We start from the raw sequence: 22,447 nt of genomic DNA, 5'->3' as shown, positions 1-22,447 counted from the left end.
AATTTTTTGTATTAGTAGAGACGGGGTTTCACCATGTTGACCAGGATGGTCTCGATCTCTTGACCTCGTGATCCACCCGCCTCGGCCTCCCAAAGTGCTGGGATTACAGGCTTGAGCCACCGCGCCCCGCCGATTTTAACATTTAATTAATACAGTAAGACCTAGAGAATGAATGGACTTTGTCATATTAATGTAATAGAGTTTTAGAAATAATAGTCTGGAACATTGAATTAACTTACACAATCAGTTCAAAAAGTGCATGTACCTTTTCAGGAGTGCCATATAATCAAACCAATACAACTAAGATTTGGGATTTTATTAGTCAAGGAAAAAGCCATCAGGGTAAGATTCACCTAATCCCAATTGCATGGTTTATTTAGTGCAGGGAAATGGAACAGATCTTTATTTTCCAGAATTTCCTAATATGAAATCCACTCTGCAGATATCACAACAATCTGTACAACTTTATCAGAGTGTAGTTGAAGTAGTGGCACATACTGGCTGAGAAAATTAGATACTGAATTAAAATAGATACTTTTATTAACAAAATACCAATTAACAATATTTTTCATAGTAGCTTCTAAATACATTTTGAAAATAGTTGTGTATCGGTGAGTTAACTAGACTCTTGTAACACATTGCAACAAACCTACACATTCATAGTTCTTGTACTCCTGGGATTTGCAACCTACTGGTTTAAAAATACCGCTGTAAGAGAGCTGCAATTCAAACAATTTTGGATTAATTGTGTGGAATGATTGCTTTGATAGGTCATCAATCTATAATACTTAAGCTCACAATTATCATCCGAAGTTATCTCCTACTGCTGCCTGCATCTCAACTGAGAGGTGAACTAATTTCTCTTCATTCTTCATATGAAACATGAGTGCGCTGGGCTATATCTCATCTGAGGCTCCTTCTAGTTCTAATTATTATGTAATTTTATGAAATGGAAAATTAAACTAAAGTTATGTTTGTTAGTTTATGCCTCGTAATACGTCTTGGTTCAGGGCTTTTCCCAGAAATAGACTCAAAATCAAGGATTATCGCATACAAGCAGTTCAGCGGGAAGGTGATGCCAAGAACCCTACTGGGGGAGTGGGAATGAAAATGTGTTAGTCTTTGTTCTTTAAGAAACAGACACCACGTTGGGAATAAACATGCAAGGACTTGATTAGGGAAAATACCTGTGTGGGGGAAAAAAAATAGAGTGCCCGGGATGTTACCAGATTAACGTTAAGTCTGCTCCTAGTGGAAGGAAATATGCCTGGGAGACTTCTAGGGCATGAAGAAGTTCTTCAGGAAGTCCTTGAACCAGACCTGGCTATCACAAGGTCCCACACCTGCCAGGACGAGGTCTGCGCTAGTATCCCTGCCATGCTCCCTTTACTGGCTGGGAGCAGGAAGCTGTGATTGCATGCAAGTGCTGTCGTGGATTCCAAAGCACAGCAGCAGAGGCCTTCGTTGTTTCTCTCCAGCCACTTGGAGTTCTGCCAGGGCGTTCCCATGACTACTCTATGAGATATGGAAGGTAAGGGACACCAATACAGGGTGCGCTGTCAATCAAGTGACAAGTGTGGGCCCTGGGAAATCAGAAAACAGGGTGGAACATGTGCCTCAAAATTGTCCCGTCTTAGGGTTGAGGGCTGGTGTATTTATTTGCTAAGTGCCACTGGTGAGTTCTCTAGGGCTGTAGGTATGAGGATAAATTTCATGAAACTTCCGGGCTGCCATACACCCAGATAGGCTGCAGGCACAGCCCTCAGGCAGCCAACATAGGCGCTTGCAATTGAAAGTCAGGCCAGTGGGCACGGATATGTCCAGTGCCAAGAGGATACGGGCAGGGCCCCAACAGAGTCTGCTGCAATGCATGGGAAAGACAGTGGCAATGACAATGGAGGTCCCTGCATCAATGCCATTTGGAATAACCTTCCAAAGACAAAGTACAGTCAGGATTAGTTATATGTAGATGCTTTAACATAGTAAAAATACTGCGGACTTCACCTACCCCTAGCTGTTGACGTTTTCAAAGTAGTGCAGAAAACTTAGGACAGCCTCCTGCCAAAGAGCTACATTTATTCCTATCACTGACCACTGCAAGTCTTTATTAGCCCTTTTCTTTCTTTATGAGATGCATTGAGAAGACAATCTAAAAGCTAAATAATTGGGCTGTCATTTGGAAATACCTGATAGACCTGAAGTTAGGAAACAAAGCACAAGAAGATTTATTTATGTATTTATTTTTTAAAAAGCAGAGATAGCATTGCAATAAGCCCCAGAAAACAAAGGGAATTTGCACAGTGTACACTCCAGGGGCAGATAATGGGTACGATGGCATGGGTCTCCGCAGAAGAGGATACGTAGAACAGTCTTCTGATTGGTGGGAATTGTTTGCCAAAGGCAATCTTGGACTATTTCACAGCTAGCCTGGGGTTATGTACTCAATGGTCTTTAATAACGGCAGAAAGTGCCACCGCAACCAAAATGACAAGTTCAGTGGGATTTACTTGCAAAGAGTACATGATGTGCCTACGAATATACAACTATTAATCATAGGTCCTAGAAGTGTAGAGCTTTTGCAGTATGCATCTAGAGTTACTGGCAATTTGTTCATGACATTATTGGGTTCAGGGGCATTCCAGAGTTGCCTTAGATGCCAAGGTGTCAAATATGTACTTGGTATGAGTGTTGGGCAGAGACCTCACCTCTATTGAAAGCTCAAAAAACATTCAGAAAATATTAATGAATGCTAATACTAACTTAATTGTGGAAGTGTTAGGTGTTCATCATAGGAAAACCTTCATTACCATGGATGCTTTTCTCTCAATCCTGCCTCTAGATTGATGAGAATGATCTACAACAAATTCAGTCCATGCTTCTCCCAGATACAGGGCTAAAGGTGAGACAGCAGCATTTCAGTCGCATTAAAAAGGTCCCTGGTTATTGCTTTTGCCTCTCTCTACTGGAAAGACTGGATATGAGTTTGCATAGCAAGTGGCTAAACTAAAACTTCTGCACTCTTTTGAAAGATGGATAGAAAGTTTCATCAGTAAAAATATAATGCACAAAAGATAAGTTCATTTTTAATGCCTTGTAGCCTTCTTAGTGTGGTATAAAGAATGGACTACTGAAAGATAGTAAGAGCAGGGAACTTAAAATCTTTCTATCAGAAACATAAAATTGCCACTGAAATTTGATTTAAAAACTCACAGGATTGTTGGCATAACAATGACTTACAGCTTATTCATCAGAGCAAGTTAGCAGAAACCCAAGTGCTAGCCTCAGTCATTCATTCTTTTCTCAGATATAGACTTGTATGTTTTAACATTTCTAATGAAATTTTTAAAAAGCAACATGTGTAGTTCTCAAGTAAGCTAAATGGTAGCCAAATGAACCCAATTATATGAGGCTGCATTTAATTTTGTAAATCCTAAGTCATATTCAACTTGTTCTATATACTGATTTCCTTATTCCTGTTAGGAAAGGAAGTTGGAAGTCTAGACTTGTCCAGATTTCAGCTTTGAGGATTCCTCTATCACATGAGACTTGGGGTGGTCTGCGTTTGTTCCAACTTAGGCACCATTGAAAAGATGCTTGGGGGACTTGAAAGCAACAAGGACATTGCAGAGAAGCAAGGACACAACTCACAGGTGTCCAGAAGGAGAGTGAGCTGTGGCAGAGAGTCTGGGGAATGGGCAGTGACGGAGGAAAGAGGAAATGTTGAGGACACTTCAGCTCCTTTGTACTTTGTTTTTTTAAGCCTAAAATTGTGTAATCTATTGCATGGTTTTGCTTATCCAGGACCAAAAATAGATCTCTAATGAATACATTCGTATCTGTATGCTACAGATTTTACTGTCAAAAGTATGATTTATTAGTAAAACTGGCCACACTACACTAAATTTTCTGGCCTTTGTATTAATCATATAAAATAGTGATGGGAGTTATAGTAGACTGCTTCTGAGATGGCTTCCTGTGATCCCATTGGAAGAGAGATGTTTATTATGATGTGGTAAATGCCTAGTGATAATGTGGTCTGCAGTTATACTGAAAACAGAAGGTATACCTAGTAGACTTGGCTATGTGGCTAAGGAGATTTCCAGGCAGTGGGGAAGTTACTGTTTTTCTCTTGCTGCTTATAGTGAGATAGAAGAGCCATAAATTGAGGGAAGAATAAAACAGGAGACCATAAATTCAGAAAAAGATACATTAAGAGACATCTGGCTGTAACTCCAATGTGTAAAGAACTTAAAAGTCATTGCTTCCACTCTTACCACAAGAAGAACCTGAGTGAACTGAAAATCAGTGACAATTTGTGAATCCAAGAGAGAATGAAGTTCTACAGCAAACAGCCATCCAGAAATCTGCAAAGATAGTTGAATTAGGGGAGTCACAGCTGAGATCTGTTTACCTGGAGCAGAAACCACTAGAAACAAACTCTTGGTAACACGTCAGTGGTAATCCTGGTGATTTTCCAGAGCCCGAGTGTGGAGTCCGGTGAGAGTGATAAACTCCTGGGGTCACACTCTTAGCATCCCGCACACTTGTGCATTTTACCTCCAGAAACCCCACCAAGTTCTCACAGAAAAGAGCTGAGAAAAATGCCCTCATGGACCTGTGGGGGGCACAGAAGAAATGTTATTGTGAAATATGCCCAGAATATTCTCCATAACAAAGACCTACCCCCTAGTGAGGGATAAAAACTTTAGCAGAGACTTATCCCACTTGAGGGAAGGTCACTTTTCACACTCTGGATGCCAATACCCTTCCTGTTCCTTGTAAGGGGAGAAGCAGAGCTAAGAAATGCTTGCAAGGGACATAGGTCCCCTAAAAGCCTGAGATGTAATCACAAGATTATAGAATACTTCCCCTATGCCAACTTTCTCACCACACCAAGAAGGCTCCAGTATAACAACTGTGGGTGACCCCTAAAGAGCCAGAAAACACAGACTGTCTGTGGAGGAGTATATAAGGATGCCCAAAGCCAAGAGCGGAGACAAAGTAAGGATACCAGAGGAGTTTGGAGCCACGCTACTTACATCTACAGCAAACATTAAGTATACCTTGATTCTCAGCCAGATTAATAATAACAACAAAAAATGCACACGACAGGCCTATTTGCCTCACTGATTACTATTTAATACATTATATATGAGTTTTAATGGAAAATTCTAAGGTATGAAAACTTATGTATGAGTTTTAATGGAAAATTTTAAGGTATGAAAAAAGGGAAGAAAAAACAAGTCAGAAAGACAAAACAGGCATCAGAACCAGACTCAGATATGACACAAATGTGGAAATTATCAGATAGAGAATTTAAAATAACTGTTTTAAATGTTAAAGACTCTAATAAACAGTTAACATGCAAAAATAGATGGGTAATATAAGAAAAGAGATGGGAATTCTAGAAAAAAATCAAAAGGAAATGCTGGAAGTAAAAAAAAAAACACTGACATAAATGAAGAATATCTTCAATAGGTTCATCAACAGAATGAACAAGTTTGAGGAAAGAATGAGTAAGGTCAAATAAATAATTTCAAAAATATAATATACGTGTATTTGGAATACCAGAAGGAGAAGAACAAGAACAAGAAACAAAAGAAACATTTGAAGTAACACTGTCAGAGGATTTTCCAAAATTAACATCAGCAAATCACAAGTCAAGAAGTACAGAGAAGAGTAAACAGGATAAATAGCAAAACAAGAAACTCATTATAAATATAAAGATATAGGTCAAAAGTAAAGGTTTTAAGAAATATAAATCTTGCTAAAACTAATTTTTAAAATTGAGTGGAACTTTATGAGTTGTAAACAAAGAAGATAGCAGAACAAGAAAAAATATAAGGAAAAAAGAGGTGCATTACATAATGAGAAAGGAGTCATTTCTCCAAAAAGACTATAATCTTAAACATGTATGCACCTAACAACAGAGCAAAAACACCTAAAAATGATGCAAAAGCTGATGGAACTAAAGGGAGAGATAGACAAATTCACCGTTACAGTTGGAGACTTCAAACTTCTCTTTCAGTAATTCATAGCTCAAGTAGGTAGAAAATCAGTGAATACAGATGACTTGAGCAACACTATCAGTCAATATGATGTAACTGATATTTATGTAATAGAATACTACCTACAAACAACATAACATAAGTTCTTCCCAAGCTTCTATAGAACATACAGCAAGATAGGTCACATTCTGGGCCATAAAACATGTGGAAATAATAGAATAATAAAAATTGTAGAAAATATGTTCTCAGATCACAGTGGAATTAAACTAGAAGTCAGGAACAGAAAAGTAGCTAGACAACCCAAAATATGGAAATTGTCCTAATTTATTTAGTGTAGCTATGAAGGAATACATGAGGCTGAATAATTTACAAAGAAAAGAGGTTTATTTGATGCACGGTTCTGTAGACCGTACTAGATGCATAGTGCCACTATCTTTTTGGAACCCTTCAGGGAGCTTCCACTCATGACAGAAGGTGAAGGGCAGCCAGAATATTTAGAGATGTGTTGTAATTCCATCGTAAGTCAAGGAGCATCTGTATTTGTTATGCAATAATAGATATGTAAGGAGTTTAAACATGGTACAAACATCTTGGGAAATGATTTGGTGGTTTCTAAACAAAAACAAAAACAAAACCCACATTTACCTTAGGACCTAACAATTCCATATCAAAATATGATAAATGAAAGCAAGAATTCACACACCCCAAAAAAAAACACTAAACACAAATGTTCAAAGCAGCTTGATTCATAGTCAAAAACTAGAATGAATACGTTTAATCATTTGTAAGAGAATGGCTAAATTAATAATGGTACATTCATATAACAGAATATTATTCAACAATTACAAAATGAACTACTGAGACATGCAAAAACATGAAGAATCTCGTAAACACTGTGTTCAGTGGAGGAGTTCATAATGCATGACTTCAATTATTTGAAATACTAGAATAAGCAAAACTAGTCTATAGTGATAAAATCCAAACAGTTGTTGCTTATGGGGGTAGTTTATTGGGAAGAAGCATCCTTTGGTGGGTGATGGCAATGTTACCTGTCTTAACAGGGGTATGGATTATACAAATATACATAAGTGTCAAAACTGATCTGTTCATTTACTATACATTATGCCACATTAAAAAAAAAGCAGATGGCATAAAAGAAAGAAAAGGAAAACATAGTGAAACCCCAAATTCACAATGCAGGAATTTTTAGGAAGAAAACTATTCACACTATGGAAGAAAAGATTGCTGTTGTTTTACTAAATCATAACTGATTACATTAAAGTCAAACATCTTGTCAAATACTTGACATAAATCAGTTAGACATCAATGGCATCTTTATCTTTTTCCAAGCAAAGTTTTCAAGCTTCATTGCTTTTCCTAACGCAAGGGTGAGTCATCAAGCTCGAGGTCATGATGAGTGCCTCTCAGGGCCGAGGCTCACGCTGCTCCCTTACATCAGTCTCAAGTGCCCTCTCTCCCACTATAATGGAGCTCACAGTCAAAGGGGGAGAGAGGAAATACACAAGTAATCACAGATAAAGGCATGAGTAGTTGTTAGCAAGAAAATTGGAATTGAGCAATAGTGTCTGTAAATTAATGTGAATTGCTAGCAATTGTTCCAGGCAGTTGGTAGTAACAGCGCCTGGTGTCTGATGAACACCTGTGAAGCACCTTCTACACATTAGTATTTCTGAGCCTCAGTTTCCTCAGGTGGAAGGCTGCAGCTCCAACACCTACCTGACAGATGTAAGAACACATGAGACAAATAATTTGCCCAAGGAATGTGCACTAGGAGGCGGCAAAGCCAAGATGCCAACTAACATCTGCATCCACAGCCAAGCTCTGCATCATGCTCATCGCCCAGTCCAGGCTTCATATTCACCATCTCGTGAGTTGCTTTTGAATGTCTTCAGCACACAAAAGCACCAAACACAGTCATTTATTTTACGAAATGTAGATTATTCCAACTTGGAATTGGGAACATTAAAGAAAGGGCTATGAATATTAGCAAATAACTGAAGACTAAAATAAATCTCCTTTTTACTTTTAAATGGACAAAGTAAGGGGATGTGCTTATGTTACCAAGCCAGTGCACTTGAGGAAGAAAGTGCAGCTCTGCTCCTCATAAATGAGTCTAACTTCTTCCTTCAATCTGTACATGTGAAAGCCAAGAATTTGGGATTGTGAAGTAGAAACCAGATTATGTGGCTTGATTCTCATTCAGAATATTCAAAACTCAACTATCTCTGCCTGGAAAAAACTTAACATTTTGTCAAATCATATGGCTGTATCCTAACGTGCCCTTAGTCCCCCGTTCAGACTTAGGATCCTAAAATGTTGCAATGCAGTCTTCATGAAGCAGCTGCTCTTTGTTGACTCGTTTTTCTTAGTTCCCGGGGTCAATTTTCTTCCACCTGTGCCTAAATGCTGACTAATTAGATCATGATTTCACAGGTGCCTAGAGGAAAAGAAGGAGGAAACAGAGAAAAAGAAAGAAAAGTCTTGGGAAGCTGCAGAGACTTCTATTGCAGAAAGGAATGAATGCACCCTGTTGCCCTCCCCCAAATACGGCCCTGGTCAGGCAGATTGGGGCGCCCAGCAATGGCACTGACCCAGCCTCCGCGAGCAGCGCCCGCCCGACTGACAGAGAGCTCGCATCACTCAGCTGTAGCTTGTGCGGCCTGTGCCAAAGAGCACGGGTACCGTCCCCGCTCCTCCTCCGCCCACTCCACTGTCTCCCTTTCGCCTGTGCAGTGGTTCCTGGCAGAACCTCTTATGCCACCTCCCGACCATCCCGGGAAGATTTGGCGGCTGGAGCCCTGCGCAAGAGCTGTAGGCAAGAGTGGGCGCCAGCCCCTCCGAGGGGCCCCTCCTTCACCCCGGCCGGGTGGGTGGGGTGCCCGAGTCCGCAGTGATGACGGCTCCAGCCTGAGCTTTTGAGGGTGAGGGGGGTGTGGACAGATCCGCGCTGGAGCGGAGCGCGCACCCGTGGGCTCCTTGCAGCTGTGACTCTGCCCTGGTGGCGCGAGGGCGTGAGTGCGCGCAGCTCCCAGGCTTTCGCGGATTTCCCCACCCCTTGCGCAGGAAGAGCCTAGTCCTACGTCCCCCTGGCTCTCCCCCCACACACCTCCTTGGGGCTCCTTTTGGATTTGCTGGGGCTTCTGGTCTTGAGAGTCCTGGACTGTTTCCCGGGGAGGCAGCACTGGGCAGAGCGCCCTCGGAGCCGCTGGCTCCGGCCCGGGTTCCCTCCGGGGTCCCAGCAGCTGCTTCTCCTTCTTCAGCTCTGGGCCGCGGATTTTGCCGTCCCTACACTGAAGCTTGCAGCGTGGAGGCTCCCCTCGCGCTCGCCCGGACTCGGCTGCAGAAGGGGGAACCCGCCTCGCGTCTCCCCAGAGGCGCGCACCTCCGCCGCCACCCTCCACGCGCCTAGGAAGTTTTGAAGGTAGAGAATCTGGGCCCCTCAACTTCCTCTGGACATGAATCAAACCGCAGGAGTCTCCAATAGCGTCAGGTGTCCCCCGGGGAAAGGCCACAAGGTAAGGGACCCGCGACGGAGGGGGCTCGCGCGGGGGCAAGGGCGCAGGTGGAGGCTACAGTTTGCCGGCGAGTGTGTGGAGGGAGCGTGAGCCGCCGCCGGCGCCTCTGCATCGCTTGCAGGGGTCCTGGAGTGAAGATGGTTGGCGGATCGCGGGGGTTGCGAGAACGTGTGGTGTTTCGTAGACCCGCGGCCAGCAGCAGGGCTCTGCCCGTGCCTCCGCCCCCGCCGGCCACTCCGGGGCTGGAGATCCCACACCGCTTCGCGGCTGCTGTGGCAGGTGCAGCCGTTTCCCACGATTGCGGGGCTTCCGAGAGAAGAGGTCAGAGGTGGGAGGCAGAGCCCCTCCCCCTTTCAGAATCAGCCCCCCTGGGCCGGAGCCTGCAGACGAGCTCTTCCCGGGAAGCGCGAGGGGCTCTCCCGCAGGCGCTCGCGCTGGCTGGTGTCACGGACACGTGCTTCATTAACTTTAATGGAGCAACGTGTGCCTGGAATTATTTCCAGGAAATTAGCGACGTTCAGAGAAAGGGGAGTGGGCAGCGGCCTAAGGAATTCTGGCAGAACCTCTCTAGTAGCCCAGAGTGTGAGGGACTTGGGAAACGTTTACTCCCACGCGCAAAAAAAACCCCAGATCGCCAGCGAGGTTCAGGATTCTGCGCGGGTCCTGCGAGGCCGGCTACCCTTGGCCATGCCCAATATGCCTCTGCTATCTGCCGCCGATTAATTGCGAGGAAATTCCTTACCTGGGTTACGTAGGGAAGCCGCACAGCGATGCACGTGACAATGAACTTTAACGTATTTTCGAATATTTTTATATATATATTTAAACCGAATAAAGAGGTGAGCACTGTGGAGCTTGGTCCTTGATATGCAGCCTGGATTTATGCTCTACTCTTTTACCTTGTTTTCCACACCTATTTTGTGTGTACATTTTATGTAAGGGCATATATGTTTATTGGCTGTTATTAGAAATATATTCCCATTCATATCTACTTGTTGGGGTTTTGAGCATGTGTTAACCCGCAATGTCAACCCCAGACACTATCTACTTGTTTGGAACTGAAGTGAGTAATGATACTGGATTCATTGGATGGATAAAGGAACCCTTGGTCTGTTTGAGTTCTGTAAAATGAGGATTTAGGGTTGAATACTTTTACTCAACTGAGTAAGTAATATCAAGCATTTTTTTCTATCAGATCATGATGAAATATTTGAATCAGCGTCATTTCTCTAATCCCTGTTCTCACTACGATTTGAGTAGTTACATGTTTCACATTTACTTAATATCCATAGGAAAAGTATTTAATACAGAGCAGTTGATATAAAAATTTTGAATTAAAAATAAAGTTTCACACATCAGTGATAATGTAGTAGAGACATCTGTGGAGTTGAGAAGATCATTCAGGAATTTCCTTTAAAAAATGCCTTTGGCTCCAGTACTAAAGTAGCTTCTTGGAAGAATTTGACTGTAGGGTATTGACACCAATAAAACTTTCTGGCAAGTGTTGGGACACACACCAACAATTTAAAAGGTACTATGAAACCTGTTAATCATGAGTTAGGATCATCTTATGCACCTATCAGGTGTCCAACAAATACTTGCTCCACTGAATCGTATCAATAAATAGTCACCATCAATCATCCATTTAATAAACATGGTTAACCCCTATTAAGTTCCAATAATATGAGAACCGAGAACCCAAATACAAACTTAGACTTTGCCTTCGGTCTCCAACATGCAGGTCTAGTCACACCCTGTCCTTCTTTCTTTAAAATCTTTGATGGCTTAAAGCGAGACAATGTTGAAATCCATTAGCTAGAAGGAAAAAAAATATTCAATTCGTTTTCTCAGAGAAGAACCCACTTAAGTTGTTGTTTGCCTGCAAAGTTTGCAGTTTTGGAGTTTGTCTTGTAGGTTTCTGTGGTGCAGTAACAACCTTCGAGACTGAAATGATGGGAGTTGACGTGTTTATGAAAGTTCTGTAGTGGATGAGAAATGAGCAGGCAGCAGGAGTCAACAGTCAACACTGGGAAGTGCTGGACGGACCATGTGATGTTTAGGTCACAGTATTTTTCTAATAAAATATAAAACTCAATAACGTCAGTTTAGTAGATGTTCTGGAATAGCTGTTTTTCCATTGTGTTTGCTATTCTTAGAGTTCATCTTGGGAGACTTTGATGGAAGGAAAGGCATGAGTCTCTTAGGAAAATATTCCAGCTGGACCCGCTTTTGTTTGGTCCCATTCATTTACTGATGACTGGCATAGCAATTTACATTTGGCAAATTCATATCATTTGTTCCTGTGCAGATATTTCTTGAACAACATTTATTGTCTCTTTTAGGATGGTGTTGAGTTAGCCTTCTTTTAGATGTGTTATTTATTGCTAGGTTCATTCTTGCGTATTGAACCCCTAGAATTGGAAAACGAGATCTTGTTGCTGTCTCTTTTCTCCTGAGCATGGGGCAACCACCTATCTGCCAACCACTGCTAAGGATCATAGGGTAATCCACCACACTATTGGCCCTAGTAGAGGCAGGAGCCAGTGGTCCTGAGAAGAAACCTCCAGAAGTGATAGTCCTGTGGAATTGGCTCCTGGAAACTTGAAAGCGGTATTTATTCTTGAGCAAAGAATACAGACTTAAGTTTTACAGAAAATGTAAACTACAAACATAAGACTGTACAACTTTAGCCCTGGAAGACGGCACTCACCTTCTGAGAAGAAAATAAGGACACCCAGATGAATAGTTAACTCCAGCCAAAGTAGGACCTCTCCTTTCAGCCTCAGGTTTGAAGAGAAAGCAAGGGTTTGGATTGAGTTTCTTTGCTTTGATCTTTTCTGAAAGGGAAACTTCCTTGTGTCAGTACGTATTACATTAGGCAACCAGAAAGGTATTACCAGTGCTTCCATCTCTGGAAGCAGCGGAGGAAGCTGTCCAAAGCTTGGACTTTGGGATCCTAAAGTACCAGTGTCATTTTGGATAAATTGCTTAACCTCTGTGCCTAAGTTTTATAGGACCTTCATGGTGGGAGTTTCATGAGAGTTCAACACACTAATCATGTTTGGGGCTGGCAGCAGGACCTGCCACACAAGAAGAGGCTTTACATTACCTTTAAGTACCCAAATCAGGGAGGACAAAGCAACTTCACTTTAAAACCCTTTTCATTAACTGGGGCATGTGCTTTATGTATATTGTTATCACAGCCTCTTTTTTTTTTTTTTTTGAGACAAAGTCTCACTCTGTTACCTAGGTTGGAGTGCAGTGGCACGATCTTGGCTCACTGCATCCTCCACCTTCCAGGTTTAAGCGATTCTCCTGCCTCAGCCTCCCGAAAAGTAGCTGGGATTACAGGCACCCACCACCACACCCAGCTTATTTTTAGTAGAGATGGGATTTCACCATGTTGGTCAAGCTGGTCTTGGACTCCTGACTTCAAGCAATCCACCTGCCTGGGCCTCCCAAAGTGCTGGCATTACAGGCCTAAGCCACTGTGCCCAGCCAATGGCCTCTTTTTACATGGTTGCCTCTCATAGGCAAACAGCTCCTCAGGAGCAGGTCCCAGAGGGTATGCATAGGGTGGGACAATCAGTAGAGTGTGGGCTTTGCAGTGAGACAAATGGTAACTTGGTAAACATCACACAAATAGAGCTGCGTGTGGCATGGTGGTGTGTGCTGTGGTCCCATCTACTCAGGAAGCTGATATAGGAAGATCATTGGAGTTGAAATCCAGCCTGGGCAACACGGTAAGATGCCATCTCTAACTACCTCCCCCAACCCCAGAAAAAAAATCACACAAGTAGAAAGTAACAAAGGAAGGACTAATTTAATTTATTTTTACAAATCTGGAAAAAGGGAATAACGTATGCATTATCTCATATAATCATTAAGGAAATCCCCGTGAAAGAAAATGCTTGCACATTGTAAGCATTTATTACATGACAAAGCTCCACATCAAGCATGGAGATGGGTCCTGGAGAGAATTCTTTATATCACTTACATTATAATTTAAGACTCCATTTTATCTAAAATTCTTCAATCTATCTGATGTTGTAATTGTTTGTATTTTGTATCTGTTTTCTCTTTTCTCTGCTTTCAAGAGTATCTCCTTATTTTGATTTTCCTTATCTGTTGACTTGTATGTGACTAGCCATGGGTTCCTTCATATTTATCCTGCTAGGACTTCACTAAGCATCTTGAATCTTTAAATACTTTCACCACATTTGGGAATTTTGTACCATTATTTTCAAAAATATGTTTCCATTTTCATCTTTCTTGGGATGACAATTGCATATATATTACACAGTTTATATTGGCCTACAGAGGCATATAGCACTTAAGCCATTTGATAATTAGGATCAGCATAACAGATTCCATAAGCACTCTTTCCAGTTTGTAAGATTCCTTTCCTAGCCATTTTTGCCAATGAGGAATCTAGCTCTGCCAGGTCCAAAAAAACTGTCAATTCAGAAACACACTTAAGGAGGAATCGGTCGTCTTGTCTGACGGTAGAGATCAAAAATCTCTGCTTTCTATTTGTAAAGTTGGATATTTAACATTCTATTTTATGTTTTCATTCCACCCTTGCCTCCAAGGCCAAAAGAGATGAGTTATTAGCCCACGAATCTCAACCGATTCTTTGCACTGAAGAATAGATGTGAAACTTTGGCTATGTGGGTTTCAATCTGAACTCAACTATCAAAATCCCCTCAGGGTCAAGGACTTACTTGGTGCCTCTCTGATGAAGGCAATGATTAGTAATCATAATATCTCCTGTTTACCCATTTACATACCTAGAATTTGGCAAGAAGTCAATCCTTACTCATCACTTGGCACTGTTTTCTGATGAGGAACATCGTATTCTACCAATGAATTAGTAAAATGTTGGTGTTTCTTCTCAAGATTTTCATTCTGTGAAAAAGTTGATGAAGCTTTTGCCTTTTGAAGTTGCTTATGACCCATGAAGAGGGCCACCCTCACAGGGATTTGCTGACTTTTGTGAGCTCTAGGTATTTGTGGAAATTTAATAGGCTCCTTTTTTTTTTTTTTGAAACGGAGTTTCGCTCTTGTTACCCAGGCTGGAGTGCAATGGCGCGATCTCGGCTCACCGCAACCTCCGCCTCCTGGGTTCAGGCAATTCTCCTGCTTCAGCCTCCCGAGTAGCTGGGATTACAGGCACGTGCCACCGTGCCCAGCTAATTTTTTTTTTTTTTTTCTTTTGTATTTTTAGTAGAGACGGGGTTTCACCATGTTGGCCAGGTTGGTCTCGATATCTTGACCTCGTGATCCACCCGCCTCGGCCTCCCAAAGTGCTGGGATTACAGGCGTGAGCCACCGCGCCCAGCAATAGGTTTCTTACCTTCTACTTCTAGTGCTTATTTCACCACAAGGACAGGGATAACAAAGTTACAGCCTGTGGTCTCAGTCTGGCTTGTGTGTCTGTCATTTTCCTTTTAGGACATTTTTAAAAAAAAGTATTAATCAACTCAAGCCATTTTGACTCAATAAAAATGCATTTTCTTGTGAAATACTACTCGTGGATCCTACCTGTATTTTTACTTTGACTTCATTCATAAAGGATATATTTTTTCTGGATGTAAAATTCTGAGTTGACAGGATTTTTATTTTTTTTGCAGCACTTTAAAGATGGCATTCCACTGAGATCTAGAATTAGTTTTTTCTACTGAGAAGTGAAGTCATTTGATTCATAGTTACCTGCATGTAATGTATTAGTTTTCTTTGTCTTCATTTAAGATTTTTCTTTGGTTTTTAATATTCGAATATTATGTGTGTAGGCATGATTTTCTTTATGTTTATTCCCCTAGGCATGCAAAGATCAACTTGAATCTTTAAATGTATCATCTTTGGGAATTCAGTGGCCATTATCTTGTCTAACTTTTTTTCTGTCCTATTCTTAATTTGTTGAGATGACAATTATGTGTGTTTTAAACAGCTTATATTGCTTTTCAGGTCTCTGAGGCTCATCATTTCTCCAAGCTACTTTTCTCTCTCTTTTTCAGATTTAATTTCTGTGGCTGCATCATCACATTTAATGACTCTCTCCTCTGTGTTCTGCATTCTGTGGTTTGCACATTCAGTGCTTAGCTCCAGATACTGCCTTTGCAAATTCTATAATTTCCCCTTTGTTCTTTTTTTTATAATTTCTATTTTCTGCTTGGGTTTTTTTTTTATTCATCCTGGGTATCTTTGTTGTTTAATGAATGGGTCTTATTATAATACTCACTTTAAAATCCTTGTATGATAATTCTAACATCTGAGCTTTCTTAGGATTGGTCTGTGTTGACTGTATCTTCTTGAGAATATGGACCACAGTTTAAAATGTCCTTGTATGTTGAGTGATTTTGAATTTTATCTTGGGCATCATGAATGTTGTGGAAACTCTGGATTCTGTTATGTTTCTCTGATAATTGGTTTTTCATTTTTATGAACACTTAAGTTGGATGTCAACTCAAATACAAGTTTTGTTCTTTTATCCTCTTATAGCTCATTCAGCACCTACATGACTCAGGGGCAACTAGAGATTTGGAGGCTGCCCTCACTAGCTTTCTGAATTTTGGAATCCCCTTTGGAAGGTTTTATAGGTGAAAACCTTCCAAGTGAGTCCTTTTCAAGACTTTAAATCTCTGTGATGCTTTCTTGTTGACCTTTACTCAGTCTGTTTTTAAATTTTTCTATCAGTTCTTTCTCTCTTCCTTTTTCATTTTCCCAATTTTATGTTTTCCAAAACTCACATTTTGATAAACGATCACTTGTTAAATCTGAAGATTTTCATGTTCTCCCTTTTTTGTCTTCTCATAAAAAGCAAAGCCTACTTTAATGCTCTTCCTTGGCCAAAATACCTCCTGTCTCCTTTTCTTTCTTTCCTGACCCTTCTGGTTTGATCAATAGAACTTCCCCCTCTTGGGAAATTTCATCCACTTTGCATACTTTTCCTCAGTCTGTCCTTCTTAGGAATTGAGCATCTGTCTCCTCCTTTTCATAGCTTAAAGAATTTCCCTCCTGGATTTTAGCACTGATTCCCTTTCTGTGGGAGGCATTCCGTCTAAATGATTAGATCAGCCCCCGACTCACAGACTGTGGGACATGACAAACTCATGCAAGGCTTATGGAGTTTCACTGATTGCTACCATAACATAATACAGTTCTTTTCCTGCACCTTTTCTTTTCTCATACACTTGGCTTCAGAACCATCATCTACGGACATGAGTATATCACAGATCCAGAGTCCTGCTAAGAAGGGGATTTTTATTATAACCCGTGCTTGCAGGTTCCATTCTCCAGCTTGATTTTTCACTTAAATCTCAGACCCTCCCACCCACTCTGATCCCTACACCTCCCTGTTCCTGAGCCTGTAGTTCTTTCTGAATTCTCAGTTTCCCTCATCCTGACCATTGGTATCTGCCGTTTTCTGTGTTGTGTCTAGTTCCTTCTATGCTGAAGAATCTTTCCTCCCTAATACAGAATATTTGAAATTAGGATCTAACTTCAGAGGTTAATTTCATTCAGTCCTCTCACTTCAAAAACTGAGATTCAACACAACACAGTGAGTGAGAGAACCAGGGCTCAAACCCCCTCTGCCCGATTCTAGGTTTGGGCACATTCCATTATACCAGGCTGTTTTCTGGTTCATCTTCTCCATCTGAGCACACAGTGAAGGGCCATGTCTGATATGCACTTAGGCACCGTGAAGGTTAGTGACTCAGCCTGAAGGACACTTCACTGATGCTTACTGTTAGCAATGGCATGCCTAGTCCATAGTTGTTCGTATCCACCATTGCTTTCATACTAAGAAGAAAGCTTAGTTGTCTAATTGGTAATTTCTGGAAGAAATAAGAAAGAGTACCCATATAAATAAAAACAAATACATGCTTTTTACCACCCAAAACTTAAATCATCCTCAAGTATTTCAGAAAGTTTAATATAATGGATAGAACATAAGTTACTTTTATGACTTCCAGGATATTAGTGAAAATCTATTTATGTTGTTTTGGCTTTATGTTTTATTGATTTTTAAAATTTTAATTGTTCTCATTTTATCAGTAAAATACATAAAATGCATCTAAGCTTATGCATAAGTTAAGGTTCCAGGAATAGAGGGCAGTAAATGAGTAGTGATTGTTTTTTCTGGTTTTATTTGTTGGATATTTTTTTAAGTCAAAGCTATACCTCAAATGCAGTATTTTAATTATCTTACACCTTGTACCTCATGAAGGAAATAGTGATTGGAATTTTATAGGACCCTCAAATGTAATATTTTTCATTACAGTCCCAGCAATATGGATTTAGTCAACAGAGATGAAGGAAGTTACATGACTCCTTGTGGATGCCTTCCCTCATCTTTAGGACTTTAGAAAGTTTGTATTGTTTTCCTACTATAGAGGCATAATGTGTTTATTCTTTCAGTGTGTGTATCTTCTTTTATGAAAATTTCAAATGCAATATTAAGAGATCATAAGGCATTTAGGCATTATGAAACAATTTAAAATTACATCTGACAAAAGGTGTGCACACAGCAGAACAAATTCATATTTTTCATAAACTGAAAAAGCTGATGATTCACTGGGCCTTTGTGGAAGCTTCTTAACTGTGTGACTTCATATGGAAAAGCTTATCCAGTAAAGGATGATTTACTGAGGTACAGTGGAAGGAGGGAAGCAGGAAATCAATAGACTTGGCCTTAGCATTGGTCGAGTGGGGCACCTAAGGGCACCTGTTACGTGCCAGGTAGGTGGTCACCGCTCTCTGGGCCTTTGTTCACCTGTGTGAAAGCCGAGGACATTCGACCAGGCTTCAGGGTCACATTAAACTCCAGCTTTACAATATTCCAACCCTAGAAAGAATCATAGGCCGGGCGCAATGGCTCATGCCTGTAATCCCAGCACTTTGGGAGGCTGAGGTAGATGGATCATTTGAGGTCAGGAGTTTGAGACCAACCTGGCCAACATGGTGAAACCCCACCTCTACTAAATATATGAAAATTAGCTGGGTGTGGTGGCATACGCCTGTAGTCCCAGCTACTTGGGAGGCTGAGGCAGGGGAATCGCTTGAACCTGGGAGGTGGAGGTTGCAATCAGCTGAGATCACACCACTGCACTCCAGCCTGGGCAACAATGTGACACTCTGTCAAAAAGAAAAGGGAAAAAGAAAAAGAAAAGAATGAGCCATAGACAAAGTGGTGGCTATTACTAAGGCATCCTTTGGCATAGATATGAAAAATAATCCCACAGTAAAACATACTTAAGGGAGAACCTAGGCCGGTAGATGTCCTTTAGACTCAGTGTAAGAATAATGACCTCCGGCAAGTCCTTTAGGGAAGAGTGCCTTATAGTTGCTGGGCTCGTCTTTTCAGGGACTCTTAATTGCTGTTTTTCATATTTAGTGAGTATTAAACTCACTGCATAATTTTATAAGGTATTTAAATCAGCTAAGTTAAGAGAGGGTGTCTTAAAAAACAGGACACAAAAAGATTATTACCTCTTTTGTTCTCGAAAAAGATATTATAAATACTGGACACCATGTTTAATAAGTATATTGAGGAATAACTGCACATACTTAGAATGTACGGCTTAATAAGTATTGACATGTGCACATGCGCGTACCCATGAGAACAAGGCGGTGAACATATGTGCCAGTCCCAGAGGGTACCTCGTGCTTCCCGTGATCCCTCTCTCCCTAACAATTTCACTGCCTTCTTCCATCCCTAAGGAAAGCCAATCTTTTCTTTCTGTTAATATATATTACTTTCCATTTTCTAACACTTTAGATGATGGAATTATTAAAGTATGTGGCCTTTTCTGTCTGATAACTTTCAGTAAGTATAATTATGATGAGATTTATTCATGTTGCAGCATGTATCATAGTTGTTTATTTTGTTGCCAAGTAATACTTGATTGTATGCCTAGGTCATGGTTTGTGTATCTGTTCACATGTTGAAGGACATTTGTGTTACTTCAAGTTTTGGGCTATTAACAAAAAGGCTTTTATAAACATTTATGTACAAGCTTTTATATAGACATATGCTTACATTTCGCTTAGGTAGGATAAATACCTGAGGGTGAAACAGCTAGATCATACGGTAGGCATATGTGTAACTTTTTAAGAAGCTGTTAAATTATTCTCCAGAGTCGTTTTAGAATTTTATATTTCTACCTGCAGCTCCTAAGGCTTCTGGGTTCCCCAAATCCTTGCCAACACTGAAAACAACCAGTCTTCAATAAGAGCCATTTAAATAAGTGTTTAGTGGCATCCTGGTGCAGTTTAAATTTGTATTTTGCAATGGCTAATGATGCTAAACATCTTTACACATGCTTATTTCCATCCACATACCCTCTTTGCTAAAGGGTTTCTGAAAATCTCCAGCATATTTTTAATTGGGTTACTTGGTTTCTATTGAGTTGGGAGTCTTTCATAAATTTCTTTATCAGCTATATATTTGCAAAGTTTCTTCCAGTCTATGGGAGTATATAGTCTATAAATACATTTATTTATTTTTTAATTCTCTTAACAATTACTTATTTTTGTGTGTGTGTGACCCAGTCTCACTCTGTTGCCCATGCTGGAGTGCAGTGGTGTGATCTTGGCTGACTGCGACCTCCACCTCGCAGGCTCAAGTAATTCTCCTGCCTCAGCCTCCCAAGTAGCTGGGACTACAGGTGCCCACTACTATGCCCAGTTATTATTATTTTTTTTTTAGTAGAGGTGGGGTTTCACCATGTTGACAAGGCTGGTCTCGAACTCCTGACTTCAGGTGATTTGCCTACCTCGGCCTCCCAAAGTGCTGGGGTTACAGGTGTGAGCCACCACGCCCAGCTAACAATGACTTTTGAAGATGTTTACAATATGGATAATCATATGTGAAAAAAAAGAACTTTGACCTATCCTGCCACCATATGAAAACATTAACTCAAAATGGATCATAAATACAAATATTCAATCTAAAACTATAAAAATTCTAGAAGGAAACAGAATGCCTTTGGGTTAGGCAAATGCTTTTTAAATATCTGCGAGTTTATCCTTTCCATCAAATTTGGAAATCTGGAGGCATTGTTTCTTAAAATATTTCCCTGCTCCCCCTTCCCGCCCCCACCTCTCTCCCCCACCCCCCATCTCTCTCTCTGTCTCTCTCTGTGCGTGTATGTGTGTGTTCTCCTTCAGGGGTTCCAAATGCTTGTATATTAGGCTGCTTGAAGTTTTAAAATACCTCAATGATGCTTTGTTCATTTTTAAATTTGTCTTTTCCCTGGGTTTTATTTTGGGTTATTTTTATTCTTACGTCTTCAAGTTCATTAATATTTTCTTCTGCAATCACTAATTTGTTGTGAATCCTATCCAGTGTATCCTTTATTGTGTAGAGTATCCATTTCCTCTCTAGGATTTCAATTTCGGTCTTGTTAATATTGTCCATGTCTTCATTGAACATTTTGCACATGTGGAATGAAGCTGTAATAATTGTTTTAATGTCCATGTTCACTAATATTAAAAGTTGTATCAGTTCTGGATCAATTTCAATTGATTGAATTTTCCTCTTGAATAAGATTTGTATTGTCTTGCTTATCTGCAAGCCTGGTAATTTCTGAATGGATGCTAGATATTGTAAATTTTATCTAGTAAATGCTGGATACTTGAATATTCCTATGCATATTTCAGAGCTATTTTTCTGGTACTCAGTTAAGGCCCTTGGAAATAATCTGATTCCTTCAGGTCTAGCTTTAAAGATTTACTAGGTGGAAATGTAATATTAATTATAATTAACTATGGTTATAATTAGCCCTATGCTCAGTCTTAGGGCTAATTATCCCCACTACAAAAATAGGAGCCTTTTGTGTATTCTATGAAATGTCCATGAATCATGAGATTGTTTTAGAGAGGCTTGTCTGAGCAGGTACTATTTCCTATCCTAGGTGAGTGTCAGGGCACCACTGCCTCCAATCCTTCCAGGTTATTCTTTTCCCAACCTTGGAGAGTTTCTCTCATGCATGCCCTGTTCTGTATTCAGCTAAAGTTTTCACGGAGCCATCAGCAGATCTCCAAAGCTCTCTTTCTGTGCTGCTTGCTTCTCTCTCAGACCTTTTAGCTGCAAACTTTAGCTGCCTTGTTCTCCCCAGACTCTCAGCTCCATCTGTTTAGCTCAGAGAGTCTCCTGGGCCCCACCTGGGTTTTCCATCATCTGCTTTAGTCTGAAAACTCTCTAAGGCAGTAAGCTCAGGATAACATGGGACTCGCCTCATTGACTCCGCATCTATCAGAAATCAGTGTCCTCCTTTGCTTTCTTTGATATCCAGTGTCTCAAAATATGTTGTTTCCTATATTTGTACAAGATTTACTTGTTTCAGGCAGGAGGGTTCATCCATTTCCTGTTTCTCTATTTTGACTAGAAGTTGAAGTCTCTGGGAAAATTTGCTAGCATATGCCTTTTGATTTTAGAAACATGACTTTAAAGTGGGCCTAAAATGTATGAGAAAATTTTAATTATACTAAATTTTATGCTAAATACATCAAATATGTTAAATACAACTAAGAGAAACCCATACTGTGCATATCTGACACTAATTATTTGAGGTCTGAAGACTGGAGGACACTATGAGATGAAAAGAGTGTCAACAATTTGACAATTCTTTCTCCATCCTTCGACTTTTCCAGACTTTTTCATGAATGTCATCTTATTCATTTTGCAACAGCCACTGAGGTAAATAGGTATTTATTTTCCCTCCCCCTCTTTTTTTTTGACTGAGGAAATTGAGCTACACAATTACATGTGGATCACTTATAGTCAAACGCTAATAAAATCAAGAAACGTTTTCAAACTAAAAAGGTATAAATGTTGAATACTATTTAATCTTTTATTCAGCAAGCACCAATCCATGCTTCATTCAACCCATATGTCTT

General features: G+C 40.5%; 1 protein-coding gene across 1 annotated transcript in view; it reads left to right on the top strand.

The window, feature by feature from the left end:
- Nucleotides 1-9,289: 9,289 nt before the first annotated feature.
- DPP6 (dipeptidyl peptidase like 6) overlaps nt 9,290-22,447 on the top strand; it is a 1,138,230-nt gene continuing 1,125,072 nt past the window's right edge. The window contains exon 1 of the mRNA XM_064368693.1: nt 9,290-9,544. Coding sequence (XP_064224763.1) covers nt 9,485-9,544 — 60 coding nt within the window. The 5' untranslated portion in view covers nt 9,290-9,484. The remainder of the gene's footprint in view (nt 9,545-22,447) is intronic.

Source organism: Aotus nancymaae, unplaced genomic scaffold (genome assembly GCF_030222135.1).
Source record: "Aotus nancymaae isolate 86718 unplaced genomic scaffold, 86718_ANA_hifiasm-v0.15.2.pri h1tg000002l, whole genome shotgun sequence".
In the NCBI taxonomy this organism is placed as follows: Eukaryota; Metazoa; Chordata; class Mammalia; order Primates; family Aotidae; genus Aotus; species Aotus nancymaae.
The sequence above is the reverse complement of the archived record's forward strand: the minus strand, read 5'-3'. Positions and strand labels throughout refer to the sequence as shown.